The following is an 18,562-nucleotide window of genomic DNA, read 5'->3' as shown; positions in this document are numbered from 1 at the left end:
TTTGAAGCAGCAAAATCACAATTTCTCATCATGTTTCTCGCTATATCCAAGTAACCAAGTAAAATTTCAAAAATCTGAAAACGCCACTTTGTAGAGATTTTTCAAACAAGTAATGTGGCATATCTAACTCAGTTTACCCCAAAATGGCGTTTGTCATAAGATAACACATTAGCGACGAAATGTGTTCAAGGTGCATGAAACGTCGAGATTTGATGCAAACTCGAAAAAAAAATTGACGACGATTCACTTTTTTGGATTTTGGCACATTTTTGCCTTTCTCATATAGAAAGGTTATGCAATCACTCTGAAAAACGTCAACCTAATCCCGGTAGTTGATGGTTTACGGAGAGGGGTTACACCCCCCCCCCCCCCCCCTCTACTGTTCACTCCCCTCCTTTAAAAATCTCCTTAAATCACCCCTCAGACCACCACCTCATACCCCTCCCTTTCAACCCCATCATCTTTAAACCACCACTATATTACAAAGCATACCAATTTAAGCTGGGGAGTCGTTCATTCATGGGACTTTCGCCCTCCTCACATATCCATCCCCGCATGACAAAATGAGTTAGCAAGCAGATAACATTGATCTAATGCTGATTAGGCTAATGGAGTATGATATTTTTTTGTTTCAAGTGTTTCACCGTCGACACGTAGCTCATCAAGTTCGTGGCTGGCATGCCATTGTGTATAAGTGCAAAGTGTACTAAGAATGTAATGGACATTTCCACAAGTATGTTGAACATAAAAAGCCTCCGTGCCATAGTTTAGAGAAATGAGAAAGGCACAATTGCACCGCTAGGTGGATTAAAACAGGTTTTATTCATAAATTTTTGTTTCATGGATAAGAATTTTTTAATACAATTTTTAGAGCTTAAAATTTTATACTAAAAACGTTCTCGAATGCAGGAAAAAATTATTATTTATTCAACTAATCGTTAAGGTGCGAGGAATACTCATATACTAATGGATTTTTTTGAGTTTTGGGATTTTAGATGATCTATTGGTCTTTAATCGTGATCACCGCAAACCTCTTAAATAAAAACCTATTTTAATCCACCTAGCGGTGCAATTGTGCCTTTCTCAATCATGAATCATGAGAATGTGTGCGTTGTTTATATTCATTAAAAACTTTTAAATGCATATATTACATTTTATTATTATACATCACATGACAATTATATACAGGAAAATAAATCATTATTCGAGTTCTAAAATTTTGAAAAAGAAAAAACAGCCACGGTAATATTGAACTGAAAAAAGGTGCGAAATCAGCAAAGTCCCAAAAAGTCGATTTTTATAAAAAAAAAATTTTTCGAGATAACATAAAATCTCGACGTTTCATGTATTTTAAAGATGTTTTGCATCAAAAATACGAATTCGATTTCTGAAATTTCATGGGGTCCCCCCTTTGAAAAAATTTTTGAGTTCTGGTTTATATGGGAATTTCATATGTGACCGGACGATTTAGTCTATATTTCCGGAACCATATAAGCGATCCGTACGAAATTTTATAGACATCTATGGGGATATTATAGCTATCATTTGGGACTAAGTTTGTGAAAATCGGCCCAATCATTTCAGGGAAACTGATGTGAGTTCGTAAATTTTGAAAGATGGCCGCTTTTCCCGGGCACTTCCGGAACCGTCTATGGTGGTCAATGTAGTCAACGAAAGTTTGTTTGGCTGTCGGTGACCTAGAACTGCAAAGTTAAGTTATTTGAGAGACATTTTAGCGAAATTTTTACCTTTTTTGCTTCCATCGGAGTATCGATTTGAATCACAATTTGCTATGTGATCGCACGCCACAACCCGTAACTCCGGAACCGGAAGTCGGTTGGGGATAAAATTTAATAGCCATTTACGGGGACGCAACATCTTTCATTTGATACTAAGTTTGGTTAATTCGGTCTAGCCATCTCCGAGAAACCGATGTGACTGTTAGTCTGAATTTGGATACTTCCGCCGGGGCTTCCGGAACCGATGATGGTGGCCAATGTGACCAAAGAGACTTTGAATGGCTGTTAATGACCTAGTACTACAAATCGAAGCAGTTGTGGTCACATTTTGGAAAAATTTTCACCATTATACATTCATTGCAGAATTTCTTAAAATCGACATTTTCTGCGTGATCGTACTCACCACCCTGTAATTCCGGAACCGGAAGTCGGATCCATTAGAAATTCAATAGCAGCCTATGGGAACGTTGCACCTTTCATTTGGGACTAAGTTTGTAAAAATCGGTTCATCCATCTCTGAGAAAAGTGAGTGAGATTCATAACAGTTTTTGCAACCGACCGAGACGGTTGTGCCTCCAGGTGGAAGGTTTTGTTCTCGAGAGAGTGACGGAGTGCGAGACGCTGTATGCGTTATTGTGGGAGAGAGAGAGACCAGTTTGTTAAGTGTGAGTCGACAGTTGTTACGTCGGAGGCGTGGTCAACGGCATCCTCGACAAGTGGTGTTTGACAGCAAACCGCGGGTAGACGAATTTGCCTACCGCGGTGGCAGAAATCGACAGTGATCGTGCCTGTACACACAGAAAAAAATATAGTGTATTGGTGTCGTCGGGCAATTCTAATCGACGAGAGGGAAGCGTCACAGGTAGACCCATTTGCTCTATTTGTCTACCGCAGAAGTGGTACGACGAATAAGGAAAACAAGTGGCACCGAAAAGTGCCGCATCGACAGTGGGATTTTCGCAGCAAGCCACAGGTAGCCACATTTGTCTACCGAGGTGGTGGAAACGGAGAGAGCGCGCTTGTGGTGGTGATACCGACGAGCAGCTTAATCGGAGAGAGTTTTGAAGTGTTGCAGGTAGGACTATTTCTCTACTGAAGAAGCAACGCGACGAAGAAGGACAGCAAGTGTCACATTGTCAAACAACGGGCACCGAGTTTACAACGTAACACATGAGGTGTGTTCTACAGGTATAACAGGTATATTTTTCATTCCTTTTTGTGATAGTTTTTCTTGCTAGGTAAAATGGATGAAGAGATGGGAGAACGAGTACCAGACCCTCCCCCTAAGCCTTATGCTGAAAATGTAAATCCGACTAGAATTAAAATTTACCCAGAGTCGTCAACGGGACCATGGATTGTATTTATTAGGCGTAAAGTAAAGGCGCTAAATATTATTCAAATTTCTAAAGATTTGACTTCGCGATTCTCGGATGTAAAAGAGATCGTCAAAGTCAATAAAGATAAAATACGCATTGTCGTTGGTAGTCTCAAACAAGCCAATGCAATTGCTTCTTGCGAGCTTTTTACGCGTGAGTATAGAGCGTATATTCCTTCAAAGGAAATTGAAATTGATGGGGTCATCACAGAATCGAGTTTGACTGTTGATGACTTAGTTAAGCATGGGGTTGGTCGTTTCAAAGACACCATACTTAAAGACGTAAAAATACTTGAATGCAAGCAATTGCATTCAGTATCACACGAAGGAGATAAAAAAGTTTATCGACTGTCTGACTCATTTCGAGTGACTTTCGCTGGGTCTGCACTGCCCAACTATGTCATTATCGATAAGATTCGTCTCCCTGTTCGCCTTTTTATCCCTCGTGTAATGAATTGCCTTAATTGCAAACAGCTTGGCCACACAGCCACTTACTGTTCCAATAAGGCACGGTGTGGCAAATGTGGGGGTTCTCATCAAGAGGATACATGCAATGAAAATTCAGAAAAATGTTTAATGTGCGGAGAAAACTCACATGAGCTCTCTGCATGCCCCATTTATAAATTGCGTGAGGATAAAATTAAACGATCCTTGAAGGAGAGGTCTAAGCGCTCCTATGCAGAAATGTTGAAAAATGCTACCCCTAAACCCATCTTCTTAGAAAACACTTACGCATCTCTATTTTCGGAACAGTCTGACTCTGACGGAGCGTGCGAAGGTACATCATTTGTTTTACCCGGAAATTCCAGAAAAAGAAAACAGTCTTCTTTTCCCAAGCTGCCAAGAAAAGGCCTTAAAATTTCTCCACCAATAGATAAACTGCGCCCAAAACCGAAAAATTCCGATTCAAAACCGAAATCAATTCCGCCCGGTTTTGGGAACGTACAATCCAAACAGAACACCATTACTGGAAATAATAAAATTTCGACTACCTCTGAGCCTCAGCCGGGGGTAGGATTATTGAAATTTTCTGAAATTGTTGATTGGATTTTTAAAGCATTCAATATTTCTGAACCACTAAAGAGTATACTTTCAGCTTTCCTCCCAACAATTAGAACATTTTTAGAGCAGCTGATTGCTCAATGGTCCATCCTTGCAGCGATTGTATCTTTCAATGGGTAATTCACCTCCTCCAATGAAAGATTCCATCACTGTTTTACAGTGGAATTGCAGAAGTATCATACCTAAAATTGATTCCTTAAAAATTTTACTGCATAATTTAAAATGCGATGCTTTTGCTCTATGTGAAACATGGCTTACCTCAAACATTAATTTCAACTTAAATGATTTCAACATTATTCGCCTAGACCGAGACACCCCGTATGGAGGAGTGCTTCTAGGAATTAAAAAGTGCTATTCTTTCTATAGAATTAACATCCCCTTGTTTGCGGGCATTGAGGCTGTTGCTGTCCAAACGAACATTAAAGGCAAAGACATGTCTATCGCTTCTATATATATACCTCCCAAAGTTCAAATTGGACAACGTCAAATTTTTGAGGTAGTGGAATCCATGGCTGCTCCGCGTCTGATACTGGGAGACTTCAACTCGCACGGAGTATTGTGGGGTTCCCTCTACAATGATAATCGATCCTCTTTGATTTACAATGTTTGTGACGAATTTAATATGACAGTTTTAAATACTGGCGAAACAACACGCATCCCCAGACCTCCTGCACGTCCAAGTGCATTAGATCTATCTCTGTGCTCGACATCACTTCGGTTAGATTGCACGTGGAAGGTTGTACCTGATCCTCACGGTAGCGATCATTTGCCAATCGTTGTTTCAATTAACAGTGAATTAGGCCTTACGAATTCAATCAATGTTCCTTATGACTTAACACGAAATATTGATTGGAAAACATACGAAACATTAATTTCCACTTCTCTTGCTTCGACAGAAGAGCTACCCCCTACCGAAGAATATGAATTCCTGGCGGGTTTAATTATTGAAGCAGCAGAACAAGCCCAAACGAAATGCAATCCTGGAATGACAATAAATAGACGGCGCCCTAATCCTTGGTGGGACAAAGAGTGCTCTGATGCATATGAAGCTAAACAAGTTGCCTACAAAGAAATTATGAAACAGAAAGGGGGTATACGTGAGAACTTTGAAAATTATTTCATTTTGCAAAACAAATTTGACAGTATACGTCGTGCCAAAAAATCTAGTTATTGGAGACACTTCGTTAATGGCTTGTCAAGAGAAACATCAATGAGTACTCTTTGGAACACAGCCAGAAGAATGAGGAATCGAAACGTGACTAATGAAAGCGAAGATTTTTCGAATCGTTGGATATTTAATTTTGCCAAGAAAATTTGTCCCGATTCTGCTCCTGCGCAAAAAATCACTCGCGATGCTCCCACAAGTAACGATTTCATAGATTCGCCTTTGACAATGATGGAATTCTCAATTGCACTCCTCTCATGCAACAATAATGCTCCGGGACTAGACAGAATTAAATTCAACTTGGTGAAGAATCTGCCTGACCTAGCAAAAAGACGCTTGTTGAATTTATTCAATAAGCTTCTTGAGCAGAACATTGTCCCGCACGACTGGAGACAAGTGAGAGTTATCGCTATTCCAAAACCGGGAAAACCAGCCTCCGATCATAACTCGTATCGACCGATTGCAATGTTATCCTGCATCAGGAAATTGTTGGAAAAAATTATCCTACGACGTCTCGACAATTGGGTTGAGGCGAACGGCTTGCTATCAGATACCCAGTTTGGTTTTCGGAGGGGAAAGGGAACGAATGATTGTCTGGCGCTACTTTCGTCAGAAATCCAACTAGCTTACGCAAAAAAAGAACAAATGGCGTCTGTGTTCTTAGACATAAAAGGAGCATTCGACTCTGTTTCCATTGATGTTCTCTCAGAGAAACTACATCAATGTGGTCTTTCACCAATATTAAATAATTATTTATACAACTTATTGTCAGAAAAGCACATGCATTTTTCATATGGCGATTTGGCAACATTCAGAATAAGTTACATGGGCCTCCCACAAGGTTCTTGTTTAAGCCCCCTTCTCTACAATTTTTACGTGAATGATATTGATAATTGTATTGTCAGCCCATGCACTCTAAGGCAACTTGCAGATGATGGCGTGGTTTCTGTTACAGGACCAAAAGCCTTAAATTTACAACAACCACTGCAAGATAGTTTGGATAATTTATCAAGTTGGGCTTTGAAGTTAGGCATCGATTTCTCTACGGAGAAAACAGAGTTGGTTGTTTTTTCAAGGAAGCGTGATCCAGCTCAGCTTCAGCTTCAGTTGGTTGGTAGAACGATAGCCCAAGTCCTGACTTTTAAATACCTTGGAATTTGGTTCGATTCTAAAGGCACATGGGGAGGCCACATTAGGTATCTAATAACGAAATGCCAACAAAGGATAAATTTTCTGCGAACAATAACTGGATCATGGTGGGGTTCTCATCCAAGTGACATGATAAGATTGTATCAAACAACAATACTTTCAGTAATGGAATATGGGTGCATCTGTTTCCGTTCAGCTGCGAACACTCACATTATTAAACTGGAACGGATACAGTATCGCTGTTTACGAATTGCCTTAGGTTGCATGCAGTCGACCCATACGATGAGTCTTGAAGTACTAGCGGGAGTTCTTCCTTTAAAAGACCGATTCTGGGATCTCTCTTCTCGTTTACTTATTCGATGTGAGGTTATGAACCCACTGGTAATTGAAAATTTTGAAAGACTTGTCGAGCTTCAACCCCAAACCAGATTCATGACAGTGTATTTCAATCACATGTCACAAGAAATAACGCCTGCTAAGTATGTTCCCACATACGTCAATATGCTAGATATTCCTGAATCCACTTTATTCTTCGACACGTCCATGCAAGCAGAGATTCGTGGAATTCCGGATCATCTACGCTCGCGGGAGATCCCTAAAATATTCACAATTAAATATCAACACATAGACTGCCTTAAAATGTTTTACACTGATGGGTCACGAATCAGTGAGGCCACTGGTTTCGGTATTTTCAACAATAATTTTTCAATTTCTCTCAAACTTGCAGAACCCGCCTCTGTTTATATAGCGGAACTAGCAGCAGTTCACTATAGTTTGCAAATAATTAATACTTTACCCCCGAACCATTACTTTATCCTCACTGATAGTCTCAGCACAATTGCAGCTCTACGCTCAAAGAGGATTGATAATCACGATCCATTCTTTTTGGGGAAGATACGAGAATCTCTGAGTAACCTGACAAGAAAATGTTATAAATTTACCCTAGTGTGGCTCCCCGCCCATTGCTCTATTGCGGGCAATGAGAAAGCTGATAATTTAGCCAAGATTGGTGCACTAGATGGTGAAATATATGAAAGACCCATCGCTTACAATGAATTTTATAGCGCTTCTCGACAGAGGACACTTGCTAGTTGGCAAACATCTTGGGACAATGGAGATATGGGACGATGGCTACACTCAATTACCCCTAAAGTATCAACGAAGGCATGGTTCAAAGGATTGAATGTAAGTCGGGACTTCATCCGTGTGATGTCTAGGCTCATGTCCAATCATTATACTTTAGATGCGCATCTCCGTCGTATTGGGCTCGCTGAGGGTAATCATTGTGCTTGTGGAGAAGGTTACCATGACATTGAGCATGTTGTTTGGTCCTGCACTGAATATCGTGAAGCCAGATCACAATTAGTAGATTCTTTACAAGTCCGAGGAAGACCAATCCATGTTCCTGTTAGAGACATCCTGGCGTATCGCGATCTTCTATACATGGAACTTATCTATCATTTTCTAAAAACAGCGTCTGTCAAAATTTAATTAAATTCATCTCCTCATACTCTCATCCAAGGCTAATCATTCACCAATTAAAGTGTCCTAGAATATTTAGTTTTTAAATTTAGACAATAACAGAAAAAAAGTAAATAAATACACCCGAAAATACTAGATCAGTATGAAATACAACAATGTAAGGAAAAAAGCAAACAATAAAGTGATTTCAGTGTTAGTTTTAGACAAAGTACTAGTATAGTTAAAATTAGTCTTAAGGATTTTTGTAACGTGCTATGTAAAAAAAGAAACTGGCGTAAAAAGCTATTGCAAATGCCGTGTCAAATAAACGTATGAAAAAAAAAAAAAAGTGAGTGAGATTGTGTTCGCGTACACACACACACAGACGCACATACACACACACACATACATACACACACACATACATACACACAGACATTTGCCGAACTCGACGAACTGAATCGAATGGTATATGTCACTCGGCCCTCCGGGCCTCCGTTAAAAAGTCGGTTTTCAGAGCAATTGCAATACCTTTCTATTGAGAAAGGCAAAAAGATGCAAAATCGGCAAAGTCCCAAAAAGTCGATTTCCAAAAAAAAAAAAAAAATTCGTGATAACATAAAATCTCGACGTTTCATGCATTTTAAAGATGTTTGGCATCAAAAATACGAATTCGATTTCTGAAATTTCATGGGGTCCCCCCTTTGAAAAAAATTTTGAGTTCCGGCTTATATGGGAATTTCATGTGTGACCGGACCGTTCAGTCTATATTTCCGGAACTATACAAGCGGTCCGTGCGAAATGTTACAGACATCTGTGGGGATAATATAGCTATCATTTGGGACTAAGTTTGTGAAAATCGGCCCAACCATTTCCGAGAAACTGATATGAGTTTGCTAGTTATGAAAGATGGCCGCTTTTCCCGGGCACTTCCGGAACCGTCTATGGTGGTCAATGTAGTCAACGAAAGTTTGTTTGGCCGTCGGTGACCTAGAACTGCAAAGTTAAGTTATTTGAGAGACATTTTAGCGAAATTTTTACCTTTTTTGCTTCCATCGGGGTATCGGTTTGAATCACAATTTGCTATGTGATCGCACGCCACAACCCGTAACTGCGGAACCGGAAGTCGGTTGGGGATAAAATTTAATAGCTATTTACGGGGACGCAATACCTTTCATTTGAGGTCAAGTTTAGTCGAATCGGTCTAGCCATCTCCGAGAAACCGATGTGACTGTTACTCTGAATTTGGATACTTCCGCCGGGGCTTCCGGAACCGATGATGGTGGCCAATGTGACCAAAGAGACTTTGAATGGCTGTTAATGACCTAGTACTACAAATCGAAGCCGTTGTGGTCACATTTTGGAAAAATTTTCACCATTATACATTCATTGCAGAATTTCTTAAAATCGACGTTTTCTGCGTGATCGTACTCATCACCCTGTAATTCCGGAACCGGAAGTCGGATCCATTAGAAATTCAATAGCAGCCTATGGGAACGTTGCACCTTTCATTTGGGACTAAGTTTGTAAAAATCGGTTCATCCATCTCTGAGAAAAGTGAGTGAGATTGTGTTCGCGTACACACACACAGACGCACATACACACACACATACATACACACACACATACATACACACACACAGACATTTGCCGAACTCGACGAACTGAATCGAATGGTATATGTCACTCGGCCCTCCGGGCCTCCGTTAAAAAGTCGGTTTTCAGAGCAATTGCAATACCTTTCTATTGAGAAAGGCAAAAAGGGTTTCGGGGGAAAAGCCATAACTCCGCCAATTATCAATTTATTTTTATAAACTTATGCTTGTTTATTTCACTGAAAAATGTACTACCAAAATATTATAAGTTTGATGTAATGAAATCATTGCTTTATTCCTTTACGTAAATTCAAACTTTCTTGACATTTTATCACAAAAAGGTATGTAACCCCATAATCAAGAATCCCATTGAAAAGAGTTTATGTCGTTACACCAACATTCTATTATTAGTTTGATTTCCAGACATTGTTTTGGCGTTATTATACAGCTCTTCGAATTCTTCTGACATTTTGTTGTACTGTTCAGTGAATATGTAGCAGAAAATTAATTTTGTGGTATTTTTATCAGTTTGTTAAATTGCCCAGTTATATAACTCTAGGGGAGTTATTATGTCATTTTCATAGTCGCGAGGAAGACTGGCTCTTTTTGCCATTCGCTTGAGAGGGCCACCAATAGCATCAAAGGGTTCTTTTCCATGGGATGTTGCAAATAATTCCATTCTACGCTTATTTCATAGTTTGACTGGAATCTACATAAGCTTGCGAAGTTTTTCTTATTTTTGTATGGTGCAGCTGCTCCATCAGACATAAAATAAATTTTAGAAAAAATTGTCAATTGTTTCATAAAATTTATCAGTTTTGAGAGGAACAAATGAACTGCAGTCATTAAGTCTTCCAATCTTCCAGTCTTTTAGTCTTCCAGTCTGCATTCAAGTTTGTTATGAATATATACCAAATTCGTTATTGATACTTTTTGCATGTATCAGGCAACTAGCAGCTGGGAAAATGGATTCTGAGATGATTATGACTTTCATTGGTTTAGCTATCGATAAAAATACACTGAAAAAAAATTTGTTTGGACAATGAAAAGTTTTTTTTAAATAACTTTTTTTTTCCTTGAAAGTGCCCAACTTGAATTTTTGGCGGTGGGTAGGGAACATAATTATCTATCTGGAAACAAAATTTCATCCAAATCAAAAATGGATTTTTTTGTAAATCGACTTTAAATTTTTAAAATATATTTTTTTCAGTGTAGGAGTCAATGAAGAATTTTTTCAATATTTTTATTAAAAATTTGACTAATTTTGTGAAAATCACTCCTACATCATTTTTTGTAGGATTTGTCATTTTTAGACTACAGCCATTTGAAAAAAAAATGGTAAAAAAAGTTTTGCCCTATTCAAAAGACAGTCTAGATCATTTTTGGAACTACAAAGTATGAAAAGTGGCTTTTGGTGACAAATTTATCATGTACAGAAAGTTTCATTAAAATCTAAGAGGGTTCTGCCATCATTTGTTCGAGTTGGCGCGAAATTCGTCAATTGTTAGGTTTTTCAGAACAATTTTTCAGTTTTAGTTTCGAAAGATGTCAGACATTACCGAAATGAAGTAGGCTGTTAATACGAATGCTGTAATTTTTACTAATTTATGAAAGGTTTTACTAAAATAAGTTATTTCTGTATTTCTAATTGAAATAGCGAAATATCGGTACAAGTATGTATATCCGATACTCTGTGGTTGCAAAATGAATTATTTCACTCTCATTAAAGGCTCTTTTCAGGCTTTCCATATGAGGATAAATATGTTCGAATATTTTAGATTTCGTCGTTCGTGTATCAATATTTCGGCGTTTACATTAAAAATAACGAAATAACAGGTTTTAATACAACCTATCAGAAGATAGTCAAAATTGTAGCATTCGTTTTAACAGCCTAAAGTGTATTCTACTTCACTCCGGTTATCACCCATCTCATGATCTCTTATAATTTTATATTTGCTTGGTGTAAAATATAAAATATTACGAATATCGAAAACTATACATACCGCTGAAAAACTGTTTGTACGCTATTGATACTGGGTACGATGTCCTTAAGTATTTGCTTTATGATCGCAAATTCAGTTAGTTTAAAACATGCTTATGTCGGAGATCTGATAAAATACAAAAGGTTACGGCGGACTGGATTTGTGGAGCGAATGCCGAAAGAGAGACAAATGCTCAACTGTGCATTTAGAAGAAAAAACACGCTGACTTCCAAAGGGTTGTATGGGATCAAAGATAATTCTTCAAATCCACGTTTCCATCTTCTCTTGGTCGCTTTGGGTAGACTGACCCGTATATTTGGTTGAGATAGAAAATATTATCAAGTACAACTTTACCTAAGACACAAAATTCACCAAAGCAATACATTTTAATTGATGTACGAGATCTATGGCGTAAGATTTATCTGCTGAATAGATACATTTTTGTTACTAACAATAACAACCAAATTTCAATCTGCTGGATAATACTTTTCATCTGGTTATGTAAAAATATAGTCTGATATGAGATCGTGAATACCACCAAAGAGAAAAATGTGTGCAATTTGTTCAGTTTACAGGTAAAAAAGTATCTGGAACTCAGTTGACAGATTTCAACTTTATACCTCATAACCTATTTATTGAAGTAAAATACTTCTAACTTTTCAATATAGGGGTCCCGTTTCAAAGTTTCTGTTGAGATATTTTCCCAGTATTCAAACGCGAATAACTTCTGTTGACTGATCGAAATCGCTATAATTTTTGAACTATCTGATCGGAAATATGTGTATTGTATTTGATTCCGTAAAATGTACGATTACTGTAAATAACAAAAATAATGTATTTTGTGAAAGCGGTAATTATCAGCGCTGATTGGTTCGAACAATTCAACCAAGCAGCGAGCGTTGCTAGGACAGCCTCTTTGCCGTCCAATGAACCGCGACACACATATAAAAGCACATAAGAAAAAAAATCTTCACTTTGCTTTCTGACTTCGTAGTAGTTGCTATTTTCTGTCAGCTCGAAGCAATATATTCCATGACTGCTGCCAGGCATCATTTCAATGATGTACAGGGGCGCCAGTTTTATGCATACAACGATCACAGACCAAAGAAAAAACAGAACGCTCTTTCTTTCGGAGCTAAATAAACGAATTTCAAAGCGATGGGGTGGTTGTGTGACGTTTTCGAGTAAATTCACCAAGGCGCGCGCTCCAGAGTGCACTGCGAAGGAGTGTGCCCTTTTATTAGTTTTCTAGCAAACGGTAGTGTGGCTGCGATTGACGATTTGGAGGAGATTATGTTGGTTTGTTGAATACTGATATAAGTTTCTATTGATGGTTTGATACTGAGGGTAGACTGGGAAACGTGAAACGGGATATTTCTGGTACTACATTTGTTGTTGGTTATTATCATACGTGATAATTGTAGTGTTATTGTGAAGAAACCTGGTTGGTTACAGTTTGAATAAATTATTTTAATAGAACATTCGCCTGAACTCTCTAATGCTGTCATTCCACGCCCAAATGCCCTTCTACTAGCTTTTAAATGGGGAGTGAGTTTATCTTACCGTGAGTCCAAATAGTATTTGTTATCCGATTTGGCCAATAATTTATTTTATTTGTGTATGCCATACTTTGAAGTGGCATATTTCTAAAATAAAGCAGCTAGACGAACGGAACGGAATATTCAATAATGTGAGTAGTAAAGGTTAGTACTATCCACTTGAAAAATAATCACCCACTGGAAACTTGGGAACAACCCTAGCAGTTGAATTTGGCAACACATGTGTCTCGGACGGAGAGTTTAGTGGTAGGACCGAAATTTCATGTGCAAAAACGCATCGCAAGTGAGGTACGTGTGGGTAATGTATGATTTTTTCTGATAATCTATCATATGTATTTTCAGAGTCGTTAGAAGCACCCAGTTCTGTCTTTGTCGGACGATAATGAAATCCCTACCCTACTTAAGGAGAAATATGAAGAAACAAGAGACAGCAATGAGCGATACAGGATTTTAACTACACTTCCCAAAAGTTGGACTACATATAGAATTATGCAGGAGTCCAATGTTTCTCAATATATGGCCAACAAAATAAAAGCACTGCAGCAAGAGAAAGGACTAATGGTGGTGCCTGAAAAGAGTTTAAGCTCTCCGGCAATAGGATGAGAAACGATAAAATGTGTTACGAATTAATAAAATTAAATGTTAATAGTGACTGCACAGACGCAGCAAAAGGGATTATTTAATATCTAACAATGAAAAGGCGTTTACTTCACTAAACATAATCATGTCGCAGTTCGTTTATTTTTGACTCATTGTTTAGCGTTCATAAAAGATAAATTGCAAGGCTTACAACAGATTTACTTTTTCTCAGATGGATCACGAAGCCAATACAAAAATAAAATGACGGCATTTAATTTGTGCAACATGCCAAAAAAATTTTGGCATTGATGCCGAATGGAATTTTTTCGCAACTTGTCATGGAAAGGGTCCTTGTGATGCTTTGGGAGGAGTATTGAAACGAAACGCTGCGAAAGCGAGTTTGCAAGGCCATAACAACAACAGCCCAAGAACTTTATTCATGGGCTATTTTTAAGCCAGATTCAAAAATACACTATCAGTTTTATTCAGAATCCGAATACAATAAAATGGAAAATTTTTTTTAAAAAAATCGTTATACACGTGTAAAGCAAATTTCGGGAACACAGTCATTCCATAGTTTTAAGCCTCAAAATGAAAACTATATTATTGTCAAACGGTATTCATTTTCGACGGAAGTAATATGTGTTAAACTGTAGCTAAAGAAATAAAGTACCTTGTGAAAAATAAAACGAATAGAGTTTTAAAAATATTTTCATTATTTCTCTTCTGGATTTTTGATACAAAAATAAATAATGCCGAAATATGACTGTTGCGGACAAATACCCCTCGTACGCAAATCGGACTGAGCCACAGGCAGTGTTATACCAGTTGCGTCGCATCTGACAACCCATCTTTGGCAACGAAAACGACTGACAGGAAAGTGAACCAAAAAATCAGTTTTTGCAATCTCTTGACAAGCTGGGAGCAAATTATTTTCTACTTAACAATAAATATACTTTGTTATAAATTTAAATATTATTCCATATAAATATAAATCAATAGGTACATTCTGTTGCGATTGCGAAGTTGTTATTCGGAAACCAAATTATGAGTACAATTAGACAAAATTATATTGAGCTGAAAATTATTACATTAAATTAAAAACATTTACAGCTTGAGCAGATTCAAGCGGAGAAAGCTTCGACTTTGCTGTGAGAAAAGCATCCGAAATTCAGTCGTAACGATGACCCTTTTAAAACCACCTGGATTTTTATTGAAGTGGAATTTCTAACCAAAGATAACGCCCGGTAAAAATATTTTGAACGAATTTTTTTTCTACGTGGTTAATGGACAACCCCCAGGTTGAAATGAATGTTGCACCTAGCTTGTAAGTAAATCATAGATTTCTTTATTCACAGCTTCTGTGACTCGCTGGAAGTGTATGGTGAACTACCATGCGGTTACATCGTTTCCATGCATGTGGGGTGTATACATAGATTTTTTATTTTCAAAAAATTATATCTCCGAAACCTCTAGATCTGGTTCAAAAATATGTTTGGAGATGTTGTGTAGAATTGAATGATCTTTCAAATAAAAATATAAAAGTATGGAGTATTCAAGGACCCTCGCAGTGAAAATTAAGAATAACCATTTAATGCGTATTTTCAACGTACAAAACTCAATATTTTTTAAGGTTAATAATTTTTTCTTGAAACTACACTTAAATACCTTTCATTTGACCTACAACCAATGAAAATCGGTTCAGTGGTTCAAAAGTTATGATTTTAAAAAAAATCAACTTTGAAAAAATCACGATTTTTTGAACCTATCTAACGTGGAAAGGGACACCCTAATGACGAAATAAAAAAAAATGTATCTAATATTTTTCGGAAAAGAACGATTCTACCAAATATTGCAGAATTCTGAGAAAACGTCTAGCTTTTTCCTTGGAGTTGCTGTATATAAATGCAGAAATACTTGAAAGCTGAATTTAATTCAACCATGCAAATGATAGTAAAAATTACAGCATTCGAATTACCAGTCAAAGTTATTCTACTTCACTTCGGTTATATCTCTGACATTACCTACCCATCTTTTTTATCCGAACGGGAGTATTTTTTTGTTTAGGTTTAGGATTATAGACATCTAATTCAATGTGAATTTGAAGATATATCAACGCTATACTAACAAAGAGCAATAAAATAAGTTCAATTTATACCATCCGAATTAAATCATTTCACTTCCAGCTAGCGCAATCGAATGCTACGTATGCAACGGTACAGACTCAACAACCCCGTTCCAGTGCAGCGAATGGTTCGAACGCTTCGACAAGCCAGACATCAAACCGCAGGACTGCTCCAACGTTTACGGGGCTAGATTCTGCATCAAGCACATTGGTCGTTTCGAAGGTATTTCTAACGTTGGAAAAGGACGATCATAATATACTAACGCCCGCTAGCTTAAGTATTGTGCACATAAAAAGCGGTGTAGGACAAGAAATTAACACTGGAATGGGTCCCTTGTGGAAGCATGATTAATTTAATTATTCATTTTATCATACATTTTTTCAGATATTATAACCAACAAGCATGATTAACCGAACGCCTCACATAATACTAACCCAAACCATTATGTATTTAACTTCCGTTTGCAGTGCTTGGGATCCTGTGCTATCAATGCTCATCCGCACACTCGATGTACTGTTCCGATATGTTGGTTGCGGACGAGGCGTCTCCATTCAAACCGGAACCGTGCGATCACGTGTTCGAGGCGGAGTACTGCATCAAATCGACGGCTATGCATGGTTAACGCAGTAACACACCTTAAGCGGTTTTTTTTGTTTCGTTGCTTGTTGTGAATTGTGATTGTAGTCTGAAATTTTGCATTGTGAATCTAGTGTAAAATATTGTCTTGACTCTTTTCCTCGCTCGATCTTCGTGTTTGAGTTTTAGCATTGTTTGCCTTAAATCATTAGACCTACGTTTTTTTTTTAATTTTAGTTTAAACGCAAAAGCTGCTAATTAGCGAGAGGCTGCTTTAAACTAGCATAAGCAACAAATCTCAAATCATGCCCTACTATGTTCCAACCGCAGTTGTTAGTCACATCATTCATCCAACCAGCCCAGCCGCTCAATCATTTTCCATTCATTTTCAATTTCATTGACACCATTCATGTATGCTTGAAAACATGGCAACATTTAACCTAAACTGGCCACTAGAGAACTAGAGGTTTTTGTGATTTTTCCATAAATATCCCTCACTTTCACTGCATGCTTCTTCGCCGTGTGTATCGCAACATATGTTGTGCCAATTCATAGATCATTTCAAATTGTCTATTTAGATAGTAAAACACGGCCTTATTCTGCGTGGCGTGTGACATTGGACGACTAATCCACGTCACTGTACGTGACATTTGTCACCCGATTGTGAGAGTCATCTGGGGTGAGATGAGATTCTCCATTGCCGTTGTGTGGGATTTTCCCGTCACTTGCAGTGGTTTCAGAATTGGGTGTCACAAATCGCGTAGAGTGATGTGAGATTAGTTATTCACGTCACACGCCGCGTAGAATGAGAATGACAATCTAAAACAGAACATGTTTGTTTCAAATGTTCAAAGCAAACGAAAATACAAATGTGAGGTAATCTGTGAATAGGTCCACCACAGCACATATTTGACTGATCCTCTTAAGCATCTCTTTATCTGCCTGCTCACTCATGTAATTGCGTCAGCATTATAGTGTAAAATAGATCGTAGTTGTGTAGTTTTTAATATATTTGTAAAATGTGAGAGTACAGTATTTGAACTTTTATAACTCAACGCATCTCCCTCTATCCCAACAGGTGGCATCGGAGCTAAGCGGTACTGTTCATCGCGTGACCTCGGCAACTATTGCAACTATGTGCGCAATCCCGGTGACAAGATTGAGTACCGTTCCTGCATCTTCACCTGCAATTCGGACGGGTGTAATGCCGGTTCCCGATTATTTTCATCCTCATATCGACTTCCAACACTATTCGGTGTGTTGGCGCTGCTAGCTACCCTGGCGGGGTTCATGAGACACTAGCTTTTGCCATATTTATGTAAGATTATGCTGGGAGTCCCCAGCATACAACTGTCCAACTGGTAGTCTTCTAGGGAACATTACCAATAAGAAAAATATCGAAGTCCGTCCTCGAAAGACATTCCGATTAGCCTTTCGCCCTATTGTAAACCTTAAAATTTTAAAGGATTTGAATCAAAATTAGCTTCTAGTTTGGTGTTGAGTTTAGTTTTAGAATGACAATAAATTTACTAAACAATAAAAAAAAATTGCAGGAGCATTTTTGGTGAGTTTGGAAGCAAATTATATTACAGCCACAAATGAAGAATGTATACAGTATGTATTTCCATACGGCATACTGTTGGCCACAAAAACGGCATGCGAGCACATGGCATATGAGTTCCGATAGTGAATATGAAGTGAATTAGTTCATTTAGGTTCATTAACTAATTATTATTAACAGTCTACTATATCGACATTCTTGAATAAATTTTCGTTTTTAAGAAGAGACGCACTGGTTCAAAAAACCGATGGCTGCTTAAAATCTGACGAAGGTTTATGTCCTTTTCGTTTTTTACAGTGCACTACACCGGTGTAGTCGGTGTTACACTCATTCAACCTTGGGTGTAATCAGTCTGCCTCTTTTTTTTGCACTAAACCGGTACCGGTGTAACACCAGGTAAAAACGAAAATGTTCTACCTTATCTAGACCAATGCTACAGTTTTATTGATTGAGTTTGAACTTTTCTGCTTAATCCTAAAATGTCCGCTTCAAAATCGTTATTGGCGGTTTCAAAAATCTGCCAAACCATATACATAAATATTTCTATAGAAAGTAAGAAAATGTTGTCTTGACATACCTACCTAAATCTTTTTTAAATCGAGACTACGGATGTGTGAAATATTCTGTTTAAAT

The 18,562-nt window shown here is 37.9% G+C and overlaps 1 protein-coding gene across 1 annotated transcript in view; it reads left to right on the top strand.

Annotated features, from left to right (window-relative positions):
- The window catches only part of LOC131689570 (U-scoloptoxin(05)-Sm1a), a 30,964-nt gene extending 12,826 nt beyond the window's left edge, over positions 1–18,138 (top strand). Inside the window, exons 2-4 of the mRNA XM_058974762.1 lie at positions 15,853–16,014; positions 16,260–16,409; positions 17,447–18,138. Of these exons, the coding sequence (XP_058830745.1) occupies positions 15,853–16,014; positions 16,260–16,409; positions 17,447–17,670 (536 nt within the window). The 3' untranslated portion in view covers positions 17,671–18,138. The remainder of the gene's footprint in view (positions 1–15,852; positions 16,015–16,259; positions 16,410–17,446) is intronic.
- The last annotated feature ends 424 nt before the right edge of the window (positions 18,139–18,562 follow it).

Source organism: Topomyia yanbarensis, chromosome 3, assembly GCF_030247195.1.
Source record: "Topomyia yanbarensis strain Yona2022 chromosome 3, ASM3024719v1, whole genome shotgun sequence".
Classification (NCBI taxonomy): domain Eukaryota; kingdom Metazoa; phylum Arthropoda; class Insecta; order Diptera; family Culicidae; genus Topomyia; species Topomyia yanbarensis.
Note: the sequence above shows the minus strand (reverse complement) of the source record. Positions and strands in the feature narration are given on the sequence as shown.